Raw genomic sequence first — 26,532 nt, forward strand, 5'->3', positions numbered from 1 at the left:
TTTCCTCCAATATCCTTTTTTCTATTTCTTTATTTTGGTCTTTATCTTCTATCTTAGAGGTTTTCCTTAAATGCCTAGAAATACTTGGTTGTCCATTCACACTTAAGATTGAAGCATTAAAAAGCTGATTATGGATAGGGTGTTATTGATTGGTATGCCTCACTGGACAGTAGTAGACAAGGTGGCAAGTCAGGTTTTTCCATGGAAGAATTCCCGATGTCACTATCTTACAAGTCTTTCTTTTGACTATTCATTTTCCTCCAGAGCGTTTCCTCCAATCTTTCTACTTCCTAGGGTGGAAATTTGGCTGGTAGGGTTCTGGATGCTGTAGAGGGAGGAACTGTTGGTTTTGCTATTTAATATGTAGGATTTCAGTATGGTGTCTCTCCCCCTTTCTTCGTTGTTAAAACTGACCCAGATGCTAAACTTACCACTTTTAGCTGGAATGGAGGAGGTAGAGGAATCTTGCTATCCAGGTAAAGGCAGGGAGTCTAAAGAACTGTCTTTGTCTTATTTTCCAACAGTGCCCCTGTTGGAAGATATCAGCCTGACTGATATCTTCAAGTATATCTAGTAGTGCTGAACCTTTGGAGAGTTTTTAGTGAGAATTGGCTTGCTTCCTATTAGCTTAGCACTCCATCTCCCACCTTCTGATTTCTCAGTCTACCAAGGTCCTACTCATACAAACAAACAAACAAACAAACAATGCCAGATTTTTCTTCTTTCAGGCTACCCTAATCTTTCCAAGTGATTGTTGTAGAGAAACTTCCCCCCCATCACTTGTCTTTGAGAGAAGGTAAATCATCCTCTTCTTTCCTAAGGAGAAGGCACTTATAGCAATGGACAATCATCTAAACAAAATCGACAAGGAAACAGTGGCTTTGAATGTCACACTGGACCAGATGAATTTAACAGATATATTCGGAACATTCCATCTTAAAACAGCAGAACAAACATTCTTTCAAGTGCATGTGGAACATTCTCCAGAATAGATCCCGTTAGGTCACAAAACCAACCTCAAAAAATTCAAAAAGATTGAAGCTATACCATGCATCTTTTCTGACCGCAATGCTATGAAACTAGAAGCCAGCCAGGAGAAAAAGTCCTAAGGGAAAGAAGGGAGGAAAAAGGGTCTTATCACAAATACTAGACACAAAGACCAATGACTCCTGATCCCGTTTCCCTTCCTTATAAAGATGCTGTGGTGTGGTGAAGAGACGGTAGCATTTGGAGTAGGGCTGATTCTCTTCATTATTTAACCCTGGGGGCAGGAGTCTGGATCCAGTCATTGGTGGCACATTGGTGGTTCTCTTTAGACACTTGGGGGCACTAAGCACTTCTAGCCATCATCTTTGGACCTTAATTGCAGTTTCAGGACAAGAGGAAAAAGTTGTACTCAAAAACTGCGTAATATTTCATTGTGTGAGTGTATTCCTCATTGTGGGACGTTAGTTTGTTTATTTGTTTTTACTGTTTTGATGTTAGCGGTGTCGCAATGAACAACCTTATAGTTGTTAACCATTATTATTTCCATAGGTGAAATTCTCATGAGTGAAATAGCCGTGTGATACGGTTTGCATGTTTTTAATGTTTTTATTACATATTATCTGGTTGCCCTGAACTCTTGTACCAATTTTATACTCCTCCCAGCAGTAAATGAAGAGGGTCCGTTTTCCCCTTACCTAGGCTTGCTCTAGTATTTTTCTTATCTCTGCCAATTTAGATAAAAGAGTAAGGTCTCATGATTTTACTTTGCATTTGTTTTCACTAATAAGAATGAATGATTTTACACAGGCTTCTTGCCCATTGAGCTATTTTTTTTTTAAGTTTATTTATTTTGAGAGAGAAGATGTGTATGCAAGCACTTGTGAGTGAGCATGAGTGGGGGAGGGGCAGGGAGCCAGAGAGAGAGGATACCAAGCAGGCTCCACACTGTCAGCACAGAGCCTGACCACAGAGCCCAACACGGGGCTCGAATCCACAAACCGTGAGATCATGAGCTGAGCTGAAATCAAGAGTAGGATGCTCAACTGACTAAGCCACCCAGGTACCCCATTGAGCTATTTTTTAATGCAATTTGTCTGTTCAGGTCCTTTATCAGTTTTTCTGTTGGGGTATTATATTATTATGATAATATGCCCCAAATATTGCCACTGTGTTTTCTAATACTTTTTTATTTTATTTCTAATACTTTGTTGTAAAGTTTTGTGTTTTAAGATCTTAGATAAGTGACTTAATTCTCTGAGTGTCAGTTTTCTGCTCTGTAAAAATGGGATAATAACACATACTACATGCATGGCAGGGTGGGGGTATATAGGTAAATTAGCTGTTACATAATAGTTACTCAATAAATACAGCTTTTGTTCTTCCCTGTGTGGCACATTGAAATAGTTCAGAATCATCTAAATTTTTTTACTAGAATTACAAAGCATATTCAAGATGTTTAAACCAGATATGAACTTATATAATTAGTAAAACTCTGAATCTTTTAAACTAATATGGATAGGTAGGTTTTAATTTCTCTTTTTACTTTTCTAATTCTCATCCTTTTTTTTTAATGTTTATTTATTTATTTTGAGAGAGAGAGAGAGAGAGAGAGAGAGCGCGCACAAGCAGGGGGAGGGGCAGAGAGAGAGGGAGAAAGAGAATCTCAAGCAGGCTCTATGCTGTCAATGCAGAGCCCAACATGGGGCTCGATTCCACCAACCGTGAGATCATGACCTGAGCAGAAACCAAGAGTTGGACACTTAACTGACTGAACCACCCAGGCATCCCTCTAATTCTAATCCTTAAAAAAAAATATTAGTTCTGGGGTGCCTGGGTGACTCAGTCAGTTAAGCGTCTGACTTCAGCTTAGGTCATGATCTCATGGTTTGTGAGTTCTAGCCTGGCATTGGGCTCTCTGCTGTCAGCACAGAGCCTGCTTCAGATCTTCTGTCCCCCCGCCCTCTCTGCCCCTCCTTTACTCTCTCTCTCTCAAAAATAAATAAAAACGTGAAAAAAAAGTTAGCTCTGATTGATGCATCCTTTTAAGTAGGGAAATCTGGTCTGGTTGAGGGTGAAGACTAAGGTTTTCTTATAAATTATCTGTTAAGGAATTATGAGTAAGTTTATTTCTGGTAAGGATTTCTTTCATATCATCCTCATTTATTTTGTGTCCACATAGATACATCTAATAGAACCAAAAAGGCATACCAGCCCCTCCTGTTTTTAAGACAATATGAAGCTGAGGTTCCTGTCCTTCAGCCAGTCAATAGAACTCACTCCCTGAGGTCAAGTACAAATTGGCTTAGATGGAAAACCGTCTATTCAATTGTACATTACACGAACTACTTTTGTGAACATTTATTTTTAGGCCACTACAGCAGTAAAAAATTTTATTTTGCATGTCATAATTTCTGAGTAACTTTTTATGATAATAGAGTTTTTGTAAGATACTGCTATAATAAAAATAATTGTATCATTTCACATGATATACATTTCACATTTCACACACAGTGTGCCATTTCACTTATAGTGAAATCATGTATAGTAATTTCATAGATGATGTAGAAGATGTGGCCTGGCTAAAGTCTTGTGAGCCTCATTTTAATGTTACAGTATATTATTATTATTTTTTTCAACGTTTATTTATTTTTGGGACAGAGAGAGACAGAGCATGAACAGGGGAGGGGCAGAGAGAGAGGGAGACACAGAATCGGAAACAGGCTCCAGGCTCCGAGCCATCAGCCCAGAGCCTGACGCGGGGCTCGAACTCACGGACCGCGAGATCGTGACCTGGCTGAAGTCGGATGCTTAACCGACTGCGCCACCCAGGCGCTCCTAATGTTACAGTATATTAGAGCGCAGAGTAAAACAGAAATCACCACTGATGAAATTTGCAAGCAATTATTTATTGACCAAATATGCTTTTAGAAATGTAACCGTGTTCTGCCTTGGTTATTTTTCAGAATTCATTTCTCCCCTTCTGTTGGGTAACATGCCTATCCTAAGGAGAAGTTAACTTTCTACAAGCCAGCAGATATCCTTGGTGTCTGGCTTTGCTCCTTCTCTATATCCCTTAAAAAGTGCTTTGGCTTCTCCAACAGTTGTTGTGTTTACGCCCATTACAAGGTGGAGACAATTCTAAATGAATTCTCAAGAATAATGTTGGCAAACCCATCTAAACATACATGTGCTTGGTGTGGGCGTTGACATTTACATTGGCTTGTGTGATTTCTTTCTACCTTTAAAGTTGTTTTTTTGTCTCTATAATCACTTTCTGTAGTGCCATTTTATTATTTTAATACTACCCTACTCAGATGTCATACAATGCCTTACTTAAGTCAAATAGCATTTCCCCTGCAAAGTTAACCGTTGCAGATGATGTTTTTAAGATCCTTTCAGGTGGAATGGTTATTACATGGAATGTGACAATTCCATATCCTTTATAATAACTGAATAATAACATAACAAAATGCAAAGGGCGTCTGAAAAGCATTTGCTGGAGAACAGTTGAAGAATTAGGTGCTGGTGTGTTAAATGCCTGCTACCTGATAATTATCTCAGGGAAGGAATGAGTTTAATTTTGTTTAAACTTAATCTAAAGAAAAAATAATTTGTCATTTTAGTTTTCAGTAAGACTTTATTGAGATGATGTCCAGAATTGAGTTTAATTGCTTCCACACCTAGGTAAGAGTGACTTGTATGTCAAAATTAAGCATATCGGCAAGTTATCCTGTATAAGGTTGTATGTAGAGTTGACGTAAACTTATATTTGCACTTGAAGTTTTTTTTTAACAGCATTTATTTTTTTCTGCCGGTTATTTTATTGACAGTTAATTTATAAATCTCTCTTAAAAAAAAAAAAAGTGACAGGAAAAAAGGCCATAGTGTTATCACATTTGTATTTGTGAGTTCCCTAAACCATATGGTGATTTGTAATTAGAATACAAAGGATTCTTTGATGAGACTAACTTCCAGTAGCCGGCAAGTGGTAGACATCTCAGAAGGAGAGAGTTTTCTCGAATTTCTGACAAGGACACTTTTGAGAGAAACTGTGTGGTCTATAATTGTCCTTATACTCGAAGTCTGATAAAGTTATTGATGTGCAGATCAAGTTGGTATTTCGAAGCTGGTCATTTAATTCTGGATGTTTGATCCTCTCAGCCAGTGGCTTGACTTGATTTTTTTTTTTTTTTTTTTTTTTAAGCAGCTTCAATATTTAATTTCACATGTACCCTCTCAGTAGAGATTTCAAAGGATACTTTGCTGGATGCTTGACTGCCTTGTCTATTTGCTCTTGTTTTGCATGCAAGAGAGAGTCAGAAGCCTTTCTTCTCATTGTGTACACATAGTATTAATGGATTTACTCTGCCTGTATCGTCTCATTACTGGAAACAGCCAGAAGCACAGAAGTCTTTCAGTGTATGCAAATAAGGCAGAATCATCTACCTGAGAGTTAATATTCTCTGCTTTTAAGTGTATTCTAAATCTAATGTTTGTATTTAGAGCATAACATCCTGTTCTCTTTCTTTATGGGCAAAAAGCTAAGCAGGCTCAGGCAGCTGTTTGATGTTGGCTTCAAGTGTTATTAATTTCATATTCTATTATTCTTTTCACTGTAGCACAAGTGAAGCTGATGTGGAGGCTGTCATGGATAAGTTGTTTGATGAGCTGGCTCAGAAACAAAATGATTGTACGTAAGTTAATTTCTCTTGAAAGAGAATACATTTAGAACACAATGCCCAATCTCCACTGACCAATTAATAAGTTCCATTGCTGTATATGGGTTGATGCCACGCTCAAGTGGCAGTCATTGTATCAGCATTTTGTCTAATTTATGTGTTGAATCATGTGCTATTATTCATCAAGCTATGCATTTCCTATCTGTAAGAGATGAATTTTATAGTAATTATCCAGACAAGATTGAGTCTTTGTTCATGTTCCCATAGTAACTAGACCAAGGATTCTAAAAGTGCAAGGCAGAGAGCTGCGGCTGAATAAAGCCTGTGGAACTGTTGCCGACTGCACATTTGAAGAGCTGTGTGAGAGAGTAAGTATCCAGACACGTCCAGACTCATTGGCCTTTTCACATGTTAAAATACTTCATATTTTCCTCTCTGCCTGTTTCAGATTTTAAAATACCATTCACAGAGTCGGAACTGATTTAAAAGTCTCATTAAGGGAAATACTCATCTGTATATGCCATGTCCCTTTTATAGATATTGGCTCAAAATTTGTACTTAGAGGGATGCTAAAGCAAAATTAGAAATACAGAGAGAACTATCAACTGTTGCTGGAAGCAAAACAAAAATCACTTTTAGGAATGTTCTGTAAAAGTCAAACATAAGAGAATTATGTGTTTTTTTTCTAAATTGAAGTGAGATTAGTATGTGGAACAAGGAAGATGAAGTAATACCACCATGGTCCAAGGAAGTAGGACAGAAGAATTTCTGTCCCTCAGTCCCATTGCCCACCTGTTATTGCCATGACTGACCTATTTGGGTGAGGGTCAAAGAAAGTGAATTTCTATAACTGTGCCATCTATATTATATAATAATATACTCAACAGAGAAAAAAATGTATATATGCACACACATTCATATCAGTGAGAAAGACCTGGATTGTAACTTCATTATAGATATGAATTCTTTTAGAAGCTCTAGAATTGTCACTACTCAATGGATATTCAATGTATTTATTGACTATAAATCTTGAGAAGAATCCAAATTATACATAACTTTAAACATAATTCCTCAGTTGTCATGTAAATAGTCTCCGACTTATCTTAAGTTTTAGGCAACTCAAGAAAGAATTTTTCAGTGAGTGGGAAGAAGAAAATCTTTATTTATAGTTGCCCACCATTTTATGAGTACTTTTCTTACAAGCTAATGACTTAATTACTTTTAGCCAGTGTAATTTTGTAATTTTTAAGTCAAAGATGAATCTAATCTGCAATTGTTATTACAGAAATAAAGCACTTCAGTAAGGTTTAAGAGCTAGTCACATCCTCTGACAGGGTGATGAGGTCACCCCTGGTAGTGAAAGTCGTTCTGGGTAATGTGGATCCTTCACACTTCTACGGGATCAGTTTCATCAAGGTTGAATTTTATCTCTAGACAAAATTCTATGAATGCTTTCATTTAAGTTTTACTTACTTTGCCAGAGAAATAAACTTGAGAAAAATCTTATGTGTTCAAAAGATGAGGCTCCTCTTTCTTCCATAGAAGGACACCTAGGGAGGAGAGAAGAAAGACAGACCTGTTCCATTTTGGGGGAAGATGGTCTCCTGGAGCAGATACTGAGTATTTACCTATATTTTTTTATGTGATCATTATTTCAGGAGACACTTAGTACCAGGAAAAACCCACTATTCAGGGACTCAGATCTTCACAGTTACTCTGTGGAGGTGGTGGGGAAGAAGCTGTTGCAGAGAATTCTTTTTCCTTTATTTACAAAATTTCAGAACAATTAAATAAATTCAGGTAGAAAGTTACTAGTATACATCTTACCTTTTTAAATCAAGTTATGGTATGAGTCAATCATGAGATTTTATCCCACCCTTTTCTTAGAATTCTGAGGGCCCATGGGAAACAAACTAGGTGTATGCATGTGTGTTGAAATTTTACATGTAACTGCTTATGTTCTAAATTCCTTATCACACATTCAACTGCATCCCGTAAATTGGCATTGCAAGGCAGCTGAAGGACCAGAAGATGATTTTCAAGATGCCTTTTGACACCAGGACTATGACTCTTTAACTTAAGGGTTGATGAAGAATGTGAGGAAGCAGAGAGAGGACAAAAAGAGTTAGGGATAATTTTTGACATTGGATTTGCACCCTTCCTACAAGAATCTGACCCACTCTCTACTAAGCGCTTTGTAATCTCACTTCTGCCCTACCTGTCCCCTGTGCTTTAGCCAGGCTGGCTCCTGCCTAATTTGGACATGGTGTTGCCAGAAGTCAGCATATTTGAGAAATGGCACACGTAAATCAGCAATGCTGCAGGAATGATTTTGCTGCTGGGAAGGTAAAGGGCCAGGGAGATTCCTGGGCTGTCTCGGCTCTGGTGATTAATGCCCTTATTCCCTGATGCTAATCACCGCTGTTGGCATCCAGACACCATCAGCCTTGACTCTTGGCCAAATAGTAGAGATAAAAGCTATTCATCCTTTAGTATTTAGTCAGAGTGTACCAACCACAGGACACAAACCAGAAGTAGTTCCCAACCAGTGGTTTCGTTTGGAATACATGAAATGAAATAAAGCATAAAATAGAGAAGCGAAATGTTTTTTAACAACTCCCCAAGAGGTACTGTTAGGTACAGTTATAAGTCTAACCATATATGAACTAATGTGCCATAATCAAGATTAATAGACAGATGAAGGCCAAAACATGTATCTGATGGATCTCCATTCCTTGAATGCTAAAAACCAAAAAAGGAAACTCATAAGAAGTTGACAGTGAACATGTGTACACCCATGCATATGCATCAACTGATATATTTTTCTGCTTAGACTTTACAAACACACCTGGCTACCTGTCATTATTTTTAAGACACAAATAACTAACTACTCTTGCAAATAGTTACTTGTGAGCACAGTTATCAGTTGAGGAAACAATTTTCTGCAGGTGTAAAAATTACATTTTTCAATAAGGAAAATTTAGGTATAGTCAGTTTACTCATTAAGCCTTTAGAATTCAGTTTTGGCTCACTTTCTTTGAACAGGGTTCTTTCATTTTTGGTCCACAAAAGTTTAACCCTAAAGCAAGTGTTTCTCAAACTATTTGGTTTCAGGAACCGTTTACACTCTTAAAAATTATTGAGAGACCCAAAGAGCTTTTGTTTATATGGGTTATCTCTCAATATTTGCTCTATGTATTAGAAATTAAAACAGAAAAGTTTACAATATTTATAACTTATTTAAAATAACAATGATAAAAACCATTATATTCAACCCATCAAATTAGCATAAGTAACATTTGTATGAAAAATAACATTTTATAAAGTGAGAATAATTTAGTAAGAAGAATGACATATTTTTTTGCAAAGCTCTTTAATGTCTGGCTTAATAGAAGATAAGGACAACTGCGTATCTACTTCTACATTCAATCTTTTGTGATATTTTGGTTTAAGTATGTAAGAAAATTTGGTCTTACAGAGATATGTAGTTGGAAATGGGAAAAATATTAAAAAAATTTTTTTAATGTTTATTTATTATTGAGAGACAGAGAGAGACAGAGCATGAGCGTGGGAGGGACAGAGAGAGGAGGAGACACAGAATCGGAAGCAGGCTCCAGGCTCTGAGCTGTCAGCACAGAGCCCAACGCGGGGCTCGAACTCACAAACCGCGAGATCATGACCTGAGCCAAAGTTGGACGTTTAACCAACTGAGCCACCCAGGCACCCCGGGAAAAATATTTTAATAGCCATATCAGATAATTGTGGATACCCTTTTTTTTATAAGTTTATTTTTATTTTTTTGCAAGAGAGCATGGGGGAGGGGCAGAGAGAGAGAGGAAGAGAGAGAATCCCAAGCATACTCTGCACCGTCAGTGCAGAGCCCACAAACCGTGAGATCATGACCTGAGGCAAAATCAAAAGTTGGATGCTTAACCAACTGAGACACCCAGCTGCCCCATGGATACTCTTTTTTGATGCTACATGAAAATTCAACAAGAACTTCCTTCCACAGAGCACAGTATGAAAAAGGTTGGGGGGAAAGGGTAACTTTATAGGGGAGAAACCTGACAAACACCGCCTCAGACAAATGTGGTCAAGGTTAACATCAACAGCAATAATTCATGTTGATAGTTTATACCCTTGATATGATATGATGAAAATAGCACATGACCTCTGTGGTTGTTCTCCCATTACCATAATTCCAGCCTAATCATGAGAAAAACATCAAACAAATTCCAGTTGAGGGACATTCTACAGAATAACTTGCCAGTGCTCCCCAAGATTGTCAAGATCATCAAAAATAAGGAAAGTATGAGAAACTGTCACAGCAGAGGGGAGCCTAAAAGCCATGATGACTAAAAGCTAATATGGTATCTTAGGTGGGATCCTGGGACAGAAAAAGGACCTTAGGTAAAAAGTAAGGAAATCTGAATAAAATATGAACTTTATTTTTTTTAAATTTATTTATTTTGAGAGAGAGAGAGAGGGAGAGAGAGGGAGAGAGAGAATGTGAGCAGGGGAGGAGTAGAGAGCGAGGAAGAGAGAATCCCAAGAGCCCCATTGGTTCATTAATTGTAACATATGTGCCATACTAATGTAAGATATTAATAATAGGGGAAACTGGGGGAGCCTGGGTGGCTCAGTTGGTTGAGCATCCAGCTCTTGATTTCAGCACAAGTCATGATCCCAGGGTCGTGGGATCAATCTGCACAACCAGCTCCATGCTAAGTGTGGAGGCTACTTAAGATTCTTTCTCTCTACCTCTGCCCCTCTTCCCTGCTTACATTCTCTCTCTCTAAAATAAATATACTACTACTACTACTAATAATAATTATAGGGAAAACTGAGTTTGAGAGTACATGAAAACTCTCTGTACTATCTTTTCAATTTTTCTGTAAGCCTAAAACTATTCTAAAAAAAAGCCTATTTAAATTAAAAAAAAAAAAAACTTGACAAGAAGATTTTAAAATGTTAGTTACAATGTAGTATATGAAGCAGTATCAGTGTATTTTTGGCGTTCTATTATCCTTCTTGAACTTTAAATGGATCTTTTGTCATGCATGACTTTGTAAGAGAATGAATACACTGGTTACTGGAAAATATTGATTGAGTTATATAGATCTTTCAAATGTTGGTACATTTAATTATACAATATCAAAGCATTATATTCATTAATATAACCATCAGTCTCATCAGAAAAAAAAACATATTTGAGAATTGGGAAGCTATCAAGTTCATGGTGGAAACAACAAGCTTTCCAAAATTCCAATTTTCAGTTTTTTGCTCAATTTGATCACTGACAACAAATTACTTTTAGTTGTTTTCCTTGAAGTGACAGTCTTACTTGTTCATTTTCAAGAAAATGTCTGTGAAACATTGTAATAATGTTTCAGTGTGAATAACCATAGTTTGCCTGTAACTCATTCTTTCAAATAAAAATTCTGTTCCATGATAAAAGTGGCTAGTTCAGCTAGCAACTCAAACAACTGCACAAGTGCTTTTCCTCAAGATATGTTTGGTATATAGTGGAAGTGCTTTATGTGTACTTCCTTCACCACAAAGAATACTAAAAAGATGTGTTCTGAAGGGTTCAGATTTTAAAAATCCTTTTTACTGCTTCTTCAAGGACATCTGAAGTGGAACTGGATTTTTTTTTTTTTTTTTTTTACCGTGAGTACATGGGCAGTGAAGAACACAATATGATTTGGTGCCACTGCTTTGATTCATGCTTAAGTGCCAGAAGTTTTACCCACCATTGCTTTTGCACCATTACTGAAAATGTCAGCACAGTGAAAAAAGTAAATAGTGTCCTAGTATTATTACTGCAAGTTTTGGCCTCAAAGGACCTCTGAAAGGGTCTCAGGGACCCCTAGAGATCTTAGAACTGCACTGTGAGAGCCACTGACTTAAGTAACAGTATTTCTGACTTCTGCTTTGCTCTTCATTTGAGCCAAGTAACTGTATCAAGGGAAGGAAAGGAAACCTGAATGTTCATGTCATGTCCATAGAGATGAATCTGCTCACTTTCCTTTACTGTAGCTCTGATGTGGGGGGAGTGACCGGGAACAAAGACCACCCAAATATATTCTCCTTTATCCTTCTACAGTTCCCTGAAACAGGGCTTCCCAACCTTCTTCATATCATGACAGGGAGAGAGAAATGGTAAGATTCTTATTAAAGAGTAAAGAAATGAGGCTGCCTAAGCCTTGAGGTCCCTAGCCTGGAGGTGTAGATCCTTTATGGCTTTCAGGAGTACCCAAGGGTCAGTAGCACAGCTACCAGATCGTGTGGATATGCCAAGCCACATGAGTTGGACAATTCTGTACTAAAGTTCTCATCAGGGAGGGGGCTCTCACACTGGAGGATGTCTGTTCTACAGCCAGCTTCATGCTCCATAAAAGGCTCAAAGGTTAGCTCAGATGTGGGAACTCACAAAGTATCTGACTGTACTTCATGGTAGAACCAGAATTGAAGATTTGATGTAACCTGTCCGGAACATTTTTGGATAGAGTGTGGTGATTAAGAGCACAGAGTCTGATTCCCAAACTACCAAGGAGTTCAAGCCGCTCGCTAATTATATGATCTTGGGAAAGTAATTTAACACATTGGTGCCTCAGTTTTTCTACCTATAAAATGGGGACAATAATAGTGCCTACCTATTATAAATATTAAATGAGTTAATACATATAAAGTATTTAGAATGACACATGGCAATGTTTGCCTTATTATTATCCAAGTGCTATAGGCTCTCCTAATTGGGTTTGCTTTTCTGAACATGACCATATTGAATTGTAGATTTGCAGAAAGAATCCTGAAGATACCAAGAAGCTAGATGTTAACCTGCAGGATTGCAGATGTGAGGAAATGTGCTTGGAGCAGGGAAGGGGAGAGAGGTGTGGGAAGGGGGGAATGATCTGGGCCTCTTTAGTTTTACTTATGGCTTATAGTCAAAACCTTTTTTTATCTATGATGGCACTAATAGACAAACTGCTACCTAATGTATAAGTCTATAATATTATTTTTTCTTCGAAGGGGCCGTGGCTCAAAAATAATCATTACTGACTATCAACCCCTTCATTCCTTGCCAAAGGTTTTCTTTCATGGTGGTATCAGGTGTGGTAATTGGGTAAGTCTCAAGCTTTCAGAGCCTCCCAGAAAACCAGGCCATCGAAAGCTGGGACTGTCCCAGATACAACACATGCCTGCTTTTTTACTTGGGGTTGGATGTGTTTTTATATTTACTGAATGGTTTTTGTTTACTGAACTATTTAGCCTGACTCAGAAGATTATACTTAATTAAGAATTTTAGGTTACATCTGAAACTGAATGATTTCGAGAGTCCTCTTTATGCAAGTATTCAGTATCTGAATTGCCATAGTTATATGGTTGCAAAGAAATGCAAAATTATCATAACAAGAAAATAGTCACAAATGAACTGACCACTTAAAAATGTAGCCCATCCTGGGGTGCCAGGGTGGCTCAGTCAGTTAAGTGTCTGACTTTGGCTCAGGTCATGATCTCACGGTTTGTGAGTTTGAACCCCATGTCGGGCTCTGTGCTGACAGCTCGGAGCCTGAAGCCTTCTTCACATTCTGTGTCTCCCTCTCTCTGCTCCTCTCCCACTCACACACTCTCTCTCTCTCTCTCTCTCTCTCAAAAATAAATAAATATTTTAAAAAACTTAAAGAAATGTAGCCTTTCCTCAAACATCTCTCACAGCTTATACTAGAACCATGCCCCATCCATCACCTCTAAGTCTTTTGCCAGTAAGTCACTGCTTGTCTGAGGTAGTAAACACCCTAACAATGTAGATAAAAAGCAAGCCTGTCCATGCAAATGAAGATTGGTCAACTTGATAAAGAAAAAAAAAAAGAAGGATAATGACACCATAAGAGCTTTAAAAGAAAATAATTAAATATTTATGAATTAAAAGAGGATTTTGAGGGGTGCCTGGGTGGCTCAATTGGTTAAGCGTCTGATGCTTGGACTTTGGCTCAGATCATGATCTCATGGTTTGTGAGTTTGAGTCCCGAGTCTGTTTTGAATTCTCTCTCTGTTCCTCCCCCATTTGTGCATGCACTCTTTCTCTCAAAATAAGTAAATAAACTAAAAAAAAAAAAAGAGAAAAGAGGCTTTTAAAAAAACTGATGAAATCCTTAAATATTTTTGTAAAAATATTTTCTGTGTAGTTGAACAACCAAATTGTGAAGTTCAGGATGTACTATTTTAGCATCCTAGAACTTTATCAAGAAAGTTATGCTGAAAATGAATAGTAATTTGTTCACTGCTTATTCTAGGAATATAGTTTATAGGTGCTGTTCTAATCCATATTTTGTTAACTAAGCTAAAATGACATTTTATAAGCATTATTTGCATTTTTCAAGATCAAGCAAGTTTGGAGGTTGAACTGAAGGATCAGTTTTTACTAATTGTAGATGGTGATTTGTATCTTCCAAGGAAATAACTATCTGCTGGGTTACAAGTTATGATTGTTGTATTTTGCTGTTTTAAAGGGAAAAAGAAAAAAGACCTTTAGAGAAATGCCCATAAAGGAGGGCTGGATTAGAAATTTAAAAACTATAGCCACTTGAACGTGGCCATTTCCATGATGGGTAAAGAAGAATCAGAAGGAATGAAGAAAAACTGGGTTGAGAGAATGCCTTCCTACTCTCTCCATATGACAGGTTTTCTGTTACAGGGCTCATTGCGAGGCTGAACAGTCCTGCTCGCCTTCTGTTCCCAAACTAGGGCAAGCGTAGCTCTTTAGGTGATGTAGCATATAGCCAAAAATTTTAAAGTCTATAAGCCATTGACTACTTAGGCTCAGCTGCCTGAAGCTTCTCTGAGGGAGAAAGCTTGCTTTCATTTGCCGTGGAAATGTGCATGGTCCCTATAATGGGGAGAAAGCACCTAGGGATTCCCAGAGTGTCTCAAGGGAAGGATGAATGTGTTGTATACCTTCAATATGTTATCTGTCTTAAGAGTACAATTATTTTGAGGATCAGATTTAGTATTAGACACAACTCCTCATGTTCCCTTTAAGATCACTTTTGTAAGAAAGTATGACAAGCTAATTTAATTCAATATTTGCTTTGGTCTTTGAGAGGAATGTGTCATTTACCTGCTCAAGGATTAAAAAGTATGAAATAAAATTTTAAAAATTAAAGTCACTAGCTTTTCAAAATTAGAATTTTTATTATTATTATTTTAAAGTAAATGATCTGGGGCATCTGCATGGCTCAGTCACTTAAGCATCTGACTCTTCATTTCAGCTCAGGTCATGATCTCACAGTTCATGAGATCGAGGCCCATGTTGGGCTCCGCGTGCAGAGACTGCTTAAGATATTCTTTCTCCCTCTTCTACTTCTCTTCCCGTGCTCGTGTGATTGCTCTCTCACTCTCTCAAAAATAAATAATAAATAATAAATAAATAAAAGTAAACTGAATGATCTGACTTGGAGTATCACAACTCTAAACTACAGAATTGAATTCGCAAACTACCAAGGAGTTCAAGTCCTGGCTCTGCCACCTACTAGCTATGTGATCTTGGGATGGTAACTCAGCATCTCAGTGCCTCAGTTTCTCTACCTGCAAAACAGGAATAATAACAGAAATAGTTCTCTAAACATAAGATCTGTATAATGACAAGATTGGTAAATATAGGAAATATAGGTCAACCAATTAATAAGACTGTAAAACACTTTATAGGTACTTTAGTTTTTAATTTTTTTCTAACATTGATTCACTTTTGAGAGACAGAGACAGACCACAAGCTGGGATGGGACAGAGAGAGAGAGAGGGAGACACAGAATCTGAAGCAGATTCCAGGCTCTGAGCCATCAGCACGGAGCCCGATGTGGGTCTCTAACTCACAAACCATGAGATCATAACCTAAGCTGAAGCTGAACGCTTAACCCACTAAGCTGCCCAGGCGCCCTCACTGTATAGGTACTTGTTTGAATTTTAAAAGTTTTAACACTGTGGCTTTTTTAATGCTTACCTACCAACTGGCTCTTTTTATTATTATTATTATTTTTTAACAGAAGTTTTATATATAAAGTAATTCCGTGATTTTTAATTTTCAAGTTTTTCTATTTCCCACCATAAAATACATGACTTGATATTCTCCATAGTACCTTTCCTCTGGATTAGATCAGTTGACTCAGAATTAGTAATTACTTAGTACATTGCTAATTAGAATATTTAGTAAAATATATTCCAATAGATATATTATGACTTTGAAATGTATTTTATAGAAAAAATTTTGAGAATTGTTAGAATATACTATTTTTGTTTCTTAAAGTAACCTGAAGATACTAAGGCCAAAGATTTTGAGAGAAACCTAGAAATGAGTTATAGTATCAAAAAACTGTAAGATTTCTATGTATTTTAGGATGAAACATTACTTAGCTCTTTTATCTTTTTATTGTTAACCAAGAAATATATGTTGTGTAAGATTCCCCCCTTCCAAAGATTATTACATTGATTTAGTGGCCAGCAACTATTTCTTAAGTACTTCCATATTGGTATACCACTGTGTTAGGAGGAGTATAAAAGAAGTATACGAAGTTTACAATTTAGTAAAGGAAATAACATGAACAAATGCCAGACAGTGTTGTAGAGTGGAAAGAGGCCCAACCGAATCAAGAGATAGGAATTCCAGTACTTACCCAGATACTATGTAGCTGAGTGGCCTTGGGCAAGTCACTTAACATCTCTGGGTCCAAGTATCTCATTTGTAAAATGATACAACTAATTTCTTTCATTCTTTTGAGCTGTAACAAGTCTATTTTGAGGAGTTGTGCTCATTAGTACATGTTATGATTACGTCAGGAGTTAAAAGTAAGGATAGTAAGGATTGGGAAGACTGAGGAGACATGAGACTTAAGGAGGAAATTGATCTTGACCTTGATAGGTGAGTAGAATTTAGATGAGCAAAGTGAAGATATTTTACCATAATCTGAAGCCAAACACTGAATGTTTCAGGAGGAACAGAAGATACTTTCCTAATGAGAGTACAGTACATGTTAGAAAAGAGGAATAAGCATGAAAATTTCAGACAGATCCACCATAAAGACCAGGCAGAGAAATTTAGACTTCTTACCATGATCCACAAGAAGTCATTTTAGATTGAGCAGGACATTGCTCAATTGTTCAAACCAATTTAGATTGGTACATAAAGTAATAGGATGATTAATGGGGCAGTACACTCTAGGAAAGGTTGTAACTTACCAGCATGTTCTAGTGGGTCAGCAAATAGTATCTCCCCTTGGAAATGCCCTTCTTTCAAGAAGGAAAACTTGGATAAATAAACCAACATGCTAGGTAATTGTTTGTTACCTTTTATGCAAGGTAACAGAGAGAGCCCTACCCTTTTTATATTTTATGGTACTTCTTTCTAGTCATTCAACAGATATTTCCTGAGTACTTAATGGAAGGCTGGCATAGTTCTAGGTGCTATAGGGGGTACTAAGGTGAATAAGAGTTAGTCTGTACACTCACACAACTTGAATTTAGAAGAGAAAATATGATCAGTACATAGATCACTGGAGTGTGAGGCAGATTATAATTAGTACTATTGGATCAGTGTGAGCAGAAAGTTGTGGGTAATTAAAGAGGAACTAGGCCTTAAAGGCTGCAGGGTTGAAGATTCTGCTGGCATGGAGAGGAGAGAGTGTGAGGGTAGCTGTTTGGTTGTTCCTAAGAATAGGGCATCATGGGGGCAACCTTTGATCTCTTCCTCCTCTGAGGTTTTGTGTTTTTATGAAAAATACGGAAGTAGGAAATGGCAGAGTATATTCAGAGAATTGAAGATTCAGGAGGGTTCTACTTCCGTTAATGACAGAGTAGCACCTATTTGACTAACCCACCTTTAGATCAGAGCTGTAACTCTGGACAAAATCTAAGAAATAACTCTCTGGGAGGCACTATTGAACAACCAAAAGCAGGGAGAAAGCTCAGGCATCACTTGGAAGAAAGGAAAGACACTGGTGAGTTTCTTATTTTTGTAGGTTTTTGTTTTGTTTTGTTTTGTTTTGTTTTTTGCCATAGAAGAGATCACAGTTGTTTTCATATGGAACATCTAAAACTCAGTAGAAACCTGAAATATTCCTGGCTTGAGGAATGAGAAGAGAGCTGGAAAATAAGAAAAGAAATGATGGAACAGAGAGAACCACAGAGGAAGAGCCCAGAGTTCTTCACAGAGACTGCCCAAATCTTGGGCTGACCTGTGAACTGCACATGCACAGCTAACACTAAAAATACTGAACAGAGACTTCAGGTGCTGCTCATCATAGAGGAGACAGAGTTTGGAGTTTGGGACTAGCCAAGTTAATTACCTGCTAAAATAGCAACAATAGAAAATCAATATACTTTGGTAGAATAAAAAGAATTCCAAGTCTCTGACAACATATCATTCACCTTATCTAGAATACAATCCAAAACTGCTAGCTGTGTGCAGACACAGGCAAATCTGATCCATTTTAAAAGAGAAATGATAATCAACAGAAACTGACCCTGAGAGGATACAGATGTTGGAATTAGAGGGAAGGATTTTAAAGTGTTTTTTTTTTTTTTTATATCTACAGTCAAGGATATAAGGGAAAATATACTGATAATGAATAAACAAATAGGAAATCTTAGCAAAGAAATTGAAACTAAAAAAACCAAATAGAAATTCTAAAACTAAAAGTTGAGAATTCTAGATCTAAAAATTTTTAAGTTTATTGTACTTCATACCAAACTGTAGAAGAGTAGAGTCAGTGAACTGATAGGTCAATAGAAATTATGCAATGATCTGAAAAACAAAAGTGTTGAGGAGAAAAAAAAGCAAAACCTCATGACATAAACTATGTCAAAAATCAACTATATCATTGGAGTCCTAGAAGGAAAAGAGAGAATGGGGTGGAAACGTTTTTTAGAGAAATAATGGCTGAAGTTTTTCCAAATTTAAGAAAAGATATAAATTTACAGATCCCAGAACCTCAACAAACCCCTAGCAGGTACAAAGAAAATCACTCCTAGGAACATCATAGTCAAATTGTTGAAAACCAAAGATAGAGAAAATTTCGAGGCAGCCAGGGGCACAACAGTATGATTGAAGACTTCCTATCAAGAAGCAATGGACAAACAGTGCAATATCATCTTTAAACTACTAAAAAGAAAAATCACCCAACAATCAAGAACTCTTTTTCCAGACAATTTAAGGGTCATGGCTGGAATTTAGATAGTATGTAGGAGAGTGGTTTGCACTCAGCCAGAATAGATGGGTTGAAGTCAGTATAAAGGGGCTTGCATATCAGGTGGTAGAGTTTGAATTAGAACCTTCATCAGCATAAAAAAAAACTTGTCATTTTTTAACAGATCTATATTGGATAATCTGCCAAAGTTGTATAAGATTGTCTCTGCTGCTACCATATATGGAACCTTTGTGCATTAGATAAAGCTCCCCAAGATGGGCATGGAGCTAAGTGAGCAAATCATGCCCTTATGTGCCCCTTCCTCTAGATTGATGCTACCCCTCATCAGGGTCTGTGGCTTGGAATGCAGAACATGGGTCGAATCTGTGCTCCCAGTTGCCCCCTAAAAAACAGGTGTACATGATAGATTGGAAAGAACAAGATGAATATGAGGGAAATATGTAAGATCGGATGCCGAGAGGTCTCAGGGCCAAGGGCATGCCACCTAGGGCTCTGATGTTTTCAGTTCGGATGACCAGAAGGATGGCAGGACCCTTGACAAATACCTGATATAGGAGAAGGGGACTTACAAGCAACTGGAAATCTAAGACTGAAGATACAGATCTGGAAGTCATTTATAGAGATGTGTTAGTTTGAAGTTGAAAGGAGTCCATGAAATCACCTGAACTGACAGTGAAAAAGGAAGAGATGAGGGGTGTGGATGGGGATTGGAAAATCTTACGATGGGATTTAGTGGAAGGAAACAGAGTCAGGGTCCTAGTACAGCTGAATCAAAGGGACATTAGAAACAACTAAAATCTCCCACCATTTCTTGAATAATTTTTTTATTTTTATTTTTATTTAAACATTTTTTTTAACATTTGTTTATTTTTGAGACAGAGAGAGACAGAGCATGAACGGGGGAGGGTCAGAGAGAGGGAGACACAGAATCTAAAACAGGCTTCAGGCTCTGATCTGTCAGCACAGAGCCCGACGCAGGGCTCGAACTCACGGACCGCGAGATCATGACCTGAGCCGAAGTCGGCCACTGAACTGACTGAGCCACCCAGGCGCCCCTTGAAGAATTTTTTTAAATGGAAGTAATTTACTAGATTGGTAACATCTTGGGATTTGGAGGTTACTATGTAAAATGTGTTAATAGATGAATATAACAAGCCTCTGCTCTTAACCTAATCTTACTGTTTTCCAGCCTTAATATATGTGGAAAAACTCTGTAAAATATAAATTATCCTTCACACTTACATGGAGATACAAAAATTATCTTACATACATTTTCCCCCAGTTTTATTGAGAAATAATTGACATACATCACCGTATAAGGTTTAAAGTGTACAGCATGATGATTTGACTTACATATATTGTGAAATGTGATTACCCACAATAGGTTTACTTAACATCCATCATTTCATATAGATAAAAAGAAAAGGAAGAGTGATTGTCTCATAACTGAAAGTTTGCAACTTTTAACCACATTCCTCCATCTCCCTTCCTCCCAGCTCCCCACCTCTGGTAACCACAAATCTGATCTCTTTTTTCTATGAGTTTTTTGTTTTTTGTTTTTTAGATTCCACATATAAGTGAGTTTAAGTTAGTCTGTTAACTAACAGACTTAAAAGATGTACTGCTGTTGAGTATCAAAAGTTCTTACATTTTATTTCCCGGATTCCCTTTTGCTTCCCATCTAATTAAAGCAAACTAAATAACAAAATAAGCCTTAAAAAGAAATAGAAAAAGAATAATTTAGGCATGTATTTATTTGTAGCAAAAAATATTACAGATATACACATATACTCACAAATAGAATTATGTAGATTTTTTAAAAAGCAGGGCAAAGAGAAAATAGAGAATAATTAAGTTGAAAGGAAAACTTAGTATATGTAAATCCATGTCATAAACCTCTACAAGGTTCTTACACTGAACAATTATATCAGCTGTCAGCTTCTCCCAAAGAGGGGGAAAGATGTTCAGTAAGTTATAAGACATAAAATTAGTTACTCAGGAGAAGTGAAGCTTTTTCTAGCACTTGGACCCATAGGGACTTCTAAAAGATGCCGGCAGACAGTTTTCTCAGCACTATTTCTGCTGTCAGTACAAGTTTGTATCACACAGATTCTTATAAACAAGCTGGGGCCCTTATGACAAAGTACTATTCAATGAAACTAGTGCTATAAGAGGTCAAAAATGCCTTATAAGTAAGCTTTTCTATTATCAGGTTGATCCAGAGAAATTGCTTAGAAATTGGATAAATGCTTGGAGGTTGGATAGACTCATGTTCAAACCTTTCATGAATGTTGTATATTTTAATAAAAGTTGAGTAGCAGATAATTCAAGGTTGTCTTTTTGGTAAGAAGATGGAGTGAAGAATTCTATTGGTCTTACTCTGAAGCATTTGGCCCTTTGTGTATCTAACAGCACAGAGAGGCATTCAGCCTTGCTCTAATTAACTTTTTAGTATCTTTAGAATATTAATTAGTATTTTTCACCAAGTATTTCCATGATTTTGAAAGCAGAAGAGTGGGAGGAAGAAAAATTCTTTGATATCCATTTCTTTTCCAACTCTGATTAGGCTTTTTCAGTATCCAAGTCTAAGAGGATTGGGGAGAGTCTGTGAACTCTCACAGGGAAAAGCAAAACAAAAATAACAAAATCTCTGCATTTGTAAGACTTTAACAGTTTCAGAAGTCATCATCCTCAAATTTAAAATAAGTTACTTGCAGGTGCCTGGGTGCCTCAGTTGTTAGGCATCTGACTTTGGCTCAGGTCATGATCTCATGGTTCGTGACTTCAGAGTCCCACATCTGGTGAGCACAAACCCTGCTTTGGGTAAAAACATGAATCTGCTTTGGGTGTGCCCCGCTTCTCCCTCCCTCCCTCCTCCCTCCCTCCCTCCCTCCCTCCCTCTCGCTCGCTCTCTCTCTTTCTCTCTCTCTCTCTCTCTGTCTCTCTGACCCTTGCCCACTTGTGCCCCCCCCAAAATAAAATAAAATAGGTTACTTGCTATTCTATATCCTCTTGCTTTTTAGTGTCTTAAATGTCACTTTTCGTGCCTCCTTGCTTTGATTTCCAAAGGAAGGAGTTTACATTGATGAACCTTTCTTTTCAAACGCACGTTTAGAACCAGTAGCAAAGGTGTAGACCCTCATTTGGGGGTAATCTTTCAAATTTCTTCTGGATAGATCTCAAAGCCAGGCAAATTTAGAACGGTCTTTCCTCCAACAGAGATGTAGCAAATACTGCCCTCTACCGAGGGGATACGCAGGATGGCTTGACTATGTTAATGATCAAGTGCTAGTCTTCAGTTACTGATTTCAGTGAATTTGGTGGAATCATGTTGTTACTAATTACTTCATCATTACTGTATACATTCTTATTAAAATCATTATATTAAAAAATAGAAAACATAAGGGATGAAACATTTCAGCCTTGGCCACATACATTATTACCTCTGTCGTCTGTACAATCAGATATAATGTCTGAGGCATTAATAATAATGTTTAAATTTCCATTTGTTTTAAACCAGCTAACAAAATCTTTTTACCAGTGGGAAATTAGAAGGAGGTTGTTACTGTATTGTTTTCATAAATGAGTTTGTAAAATGCAGTAATGATGAAGTAATTAGTAAAAAAAAAAAAAAAAAAAACAGGAAAAATGTGGAGATAACTTAAAAACACAGCGTTAGAAGAATGTGAAAAAGTAGGAAATCGTTAGCATCATCATCATTATTAAGAGGCACCACTGAATGTAAGCATCAATACAGCTCCAAGAAAATACATAAAAATTTTGGTTTTCTGTGCGACAGGCTATAAATCAAATATTTTTGTGACAGTTGCTGGAGTTTATATTTCCTAAATGAACTGGAAATATTCCTGGGAATAAACCCAGCGCAGTGCTTTTCATCCAGCAGGTACTCAATAGATCTGATTTGATGTGGTTTGTGTTTTAAGAAAGTTGTCAGTTCTGGAATCTCCAGACTTAGGTATCTCCAGAATTTGGAGATTTATTACATACAGAAAGCTAGTCAAGTCAGAGTGAGGAAAGAGTGCAATCACCTCTGGTTTGCCACATAGATTTTTTTGTTGCCATTGTTATTATACACTCCATTAAAAATGACACACACAACCCCAAAAGAGTACTGCATTAGCCCATCATTATCTCGAGGGGATAGAGAGTTTGCTAAAGATCCGGTAGATTTGGGGAGAACTAGCCTTCCTGCCATTGAGACTCTAAGTCAAGGAGTAAATCTTTCCCTCAGCACACCAGAGAACATTTTCTGAAGTAGAGTGTGTAAGAGATGGTAGTATTTTCTGGAATAGTGAGCTATTTCCCAGTTGGATGGTAGGGACTTCATATTAATGTGATTTCTCATATTAAGGTGCCGTATTACCAGTCTTGGGAAATTATGTACTCTACAAATACACATATTTCAGTGCTTTGTTTTTCTAGTTATTATCTTTATTGATTTGGTGCACATAGTTGTTGTAACAAATTCATATGATATTTTTAGTTTGTTTTGAAAAGGATGCATTCATCCTAATTAAAGTGTTTTTTTCCCTATTAAAAAGCACTTTTCTTTAAGATATGATGTATTGTCATTTCTGTATACACAAAGCAAGATGCCGTGCATACTTGTGTAATGAGGGGCTATCAGGGTAGCACTACAAGGAATTTATAAAGAGAAGTCTATACAGATAAAGAGTAACCCTTAGGACAATATAATCTAGACAGCGCTTGAAATAATAATCATCCTACTTGAGCTGAAATAATGGTGGCAGAGCAAGCATTAGCCAGGCAGAGAAAAAAGAAACTCAAGCTGACAGCTCATTCGTGTGTGCTGAAGTGGACCAACCGCTCATTGCAGGGCAGAAGGCAGCCTGGTGGTAACGCTCGTGCATTTCACACTGGTGTGGCTTTGAGAAAATCCCCGCTCCTGGCACCAGGGTCAAACCGAAGCAGACAGCTGTGCCGTTTCTCATACAGGAGAAAGAAGACAGCAGGCAAGCTCTTTATTCCTAAAAGTTTTTTAGAAAAACTGTGCTACATATAATCCAGCTGTATACTCGCAGTAATTAAGGAAAACAAATGCTCTTTGCAAACTCATTATAGATTTAAAGTTCTTTAGGTTTTCATCAGGTTTCCACAGAAACAAAGAGTTTGAAACAATAGTCGAGAATGCACAAACCATCGAATAAGTAGATTTTAATTGTTTCTGTTTAGAAAATTATTCAGATAGCCAGCCACATCAGAGACTATTAAACTTTTTAATTGCTCAGGTAGAAAGATGGAGAGTGCCATCATTATCTATCATAAGAAGAATCTGCATTAGATAATGCTACTTGAATTTTGAGCTAGAATAACATACTCAAGGATGCTACTAACTGAAGTGGCATTTAGTAGTCGAAAATAATCATATGCTTTAATTATTCATAGGACACAATGCATGAATTTATAATACTAATTATGGTTTCAAAAGGTGTCTTATGCTATGGTTTACTTACATAAGAGGATCAACTAATGCAAACAAAAGTATAAATACTTACAACTGCTATAGAGATCATGTGCATGCAATTTTGTGGTGTGTTAGGTCAGAAGAGTAGAGAAATGTATCTTTGTGTTTTGCGAAGTTCTTGTGAGAGTTAGTACCAAATTTGTATTTGTTAAGCATTCAGTAGTTACCATTGGTTCTGAAGAAGACTTGGTGATCATGTGTTTACTTGTTCACTAGTCTTGTATTATGCGAGATCGTGTTCCCTGGGCTGGTAGGTGCCCCAGACACTTGGGTGGACAAGATAGTACTGACCCTCCTGGGACTCCCAGTCTCGTACAGTGGAGTAAATGAGGGTGGCAACTGCAGCTTTGAATAGATTTGTAACTCCTCAAGCTCTTTAGTGTATGCGTTTGCGGTGACTGTTTTACACATTCACTCTTCATGATTATTAGGGAAGAGGCAGAGGATTAAATAACTGAAAAGCAGGGGCGCCTGGGTGGCTCACTTGGTTAAGTGTCTGACTTTGGTTCAGGTCATGATCTCACAGTTTGTGAGTTTGAGCCCCATGTCGGGCTCTGTGCTAACAGCTCAGAGCCTGGAGCCTGCTTCAGATTCTGTGTCTCCTCCTCTCTCTGCCCCTCATGCTCATGCTCTGTCTTTCAATAAGATATAAACGTTAAAATTTTTTTTTTAAACAGCTGAAAAACAAAACCAAAGAGTATACTTTGCAATCAGTAAAGATCTTCAACATTGTTTTGCTACATCATTCACTTTTTACTCTTTTGTCACAATATATTTTATTTCCCTTTTGGAAAATGCAGAAAAATCTATAAAATAAAGATCATAAAATATTATAAAATATAGACTTCTAAGTCTGTCACTATCTATAACAATTGTTAGCATTTTTACGTAGTCTTTTTCCTACATATATATTTTGAGCAAAATAGGTACCTTAGTATAATTATAATGTTGAAGTATGAGTTTTTCACTTAGCTTTTTATCATAAGCATGTTTTCATATCATAACATATGTTTCGTAAACATTATTATTTGTTGGCAATATGTTCCATTATGTCAGCATGCCATAATTTATTGAGCCTTTCCTCTGGTGTTTTATTTTAAAGTTGCTTTTAGTTCACATAGTTATAAATAATCCTGTATATAGCCTTTGGTTGGATTTCTGGTCACTTCCTGTAGATTGATTTCTAGAAACAGAATGATTGGGTCAAGTCGATGACTTCTTTTAGGGCTCTTAATACAATCCAACAAAATATTTTTGGAGCATCTGAACTAATTTACTCTCTTAGCAGCAATGGATGTCTCATTACCTACTTGCCAGCATTGAGTAGTATAATTTCTTTTTCTTTGCAAAATTGCTATATGAAAAATGATATATCATTCTTATTTTGTCTTTCTTTGGTTACTAGTGAGCTTGACTATATTTTTCATTTGTTTATTAGCCTCTTCGACTTTGCTTTTGGTTCAGGAATTATGTATTCGTATCCTGTGTCCAATTTTCTGTTGGAATGCTCTTATAATTTTAGTTTCATTGCAGTCAGTCCTTATCTCTCTCAGTTGCCTTTTTCATGCCAGCTTGTTTTTTCTCTGTGACTTTCTGTTTTTATTTGATTGGTCCATGTCTTCTGGTATTCTATTGGGATGCCACATAATTTTCTAGCTTTTTTTCCTTCTAGCTCTTGTATACAGTTAATCACCAAGTTTTATTTTTAGACATGAGTTCTGTGCTACACCATAAAAATGCCATAATTGATTAAGAAAAATAAATGAACATAAAACAAATGACAGTATGTGTCTTTACATATCCTCATCAATTATATAAGACCAATCTTGCTACAAAAGCTAGACATACTTTTCTACGTGTGCTGGACTTGCTAAGGACTTTTGAAATATGGGCTTTTCCTAATAAACCTCTCTGTAGCAAGTATAGTGTTTCAGTTAGCTATTGCTACATAACAAATCACCCCCAAAATTCAGTAGCTTAAAAAAATAAGCCTTTATTATTGCTCTCTAATCTACAGGCTTAGCTGGAAAGTTCTTTTAATATATTTTGGATTCACTTATGCATCTGCAGTCAGCTTTGCTGATCTTGGTTGGGTTCTCTCATCTACTATGGGCAGGTGGGGCAGCAGGCTGGAGGCTGGCCTCAGCTGTTTTCTCAGCTT

At 37.0% G+C, this 26,532-nt stretch overlaps 1 protein-coding gene across 2 annotated transcripts in view; it reads left to right on the plus strand.

Annotated features, from left to right (window-relative positions):
* AFG1L (AFG1 like ATPase) overlaps nucleotides 1–26,532 on the plus strand; it is a 208,482-nt gene that overhangs the window by 167,636 nt on the left and 14,314 nt on the right. Inside the window, exons 10-12 of one of the 2 annotated variants that reach the window (XM_086707541.1) lie at nucleotides 5,607–5,677; nucleotides 5,934–6,034; nucleotides 23,724–24,992. In XM_086707541.1, the coding sequence (XP_086563667.1) occupies nucleotides 5,607–5,677; nucleotides 5,934–6,034; nucleotides 23,724–23,909 (358 nt within the window). In that variant the 3' untranslated portion in view covers nucleotides 23,910–24,992. Of the gene's footprint in view, nucleotides 1–5,606; nucleotides 5,678–5,933; nucleotides 6,035–23,723; nucleotides 24,993–26,532 lie in introns of those variants that run through there. The other variant, XM_025925758.2, reaches the window with a different exon arrangement.

The sequence above is a fragment of the Puma concolor genome, chromosome B2, assembly GCF_028749965.1.
Source record: "Puma concolor isolate L17-30 chromosome B2, mPumCon1.1.hap2, whole genome shotgun sequence".
Taxonomy (NCBI): Eukaryota; Metazoa; Chordata; class Mammalia; order Carnivora; family Felidae; genus Puma; species Puma concolor.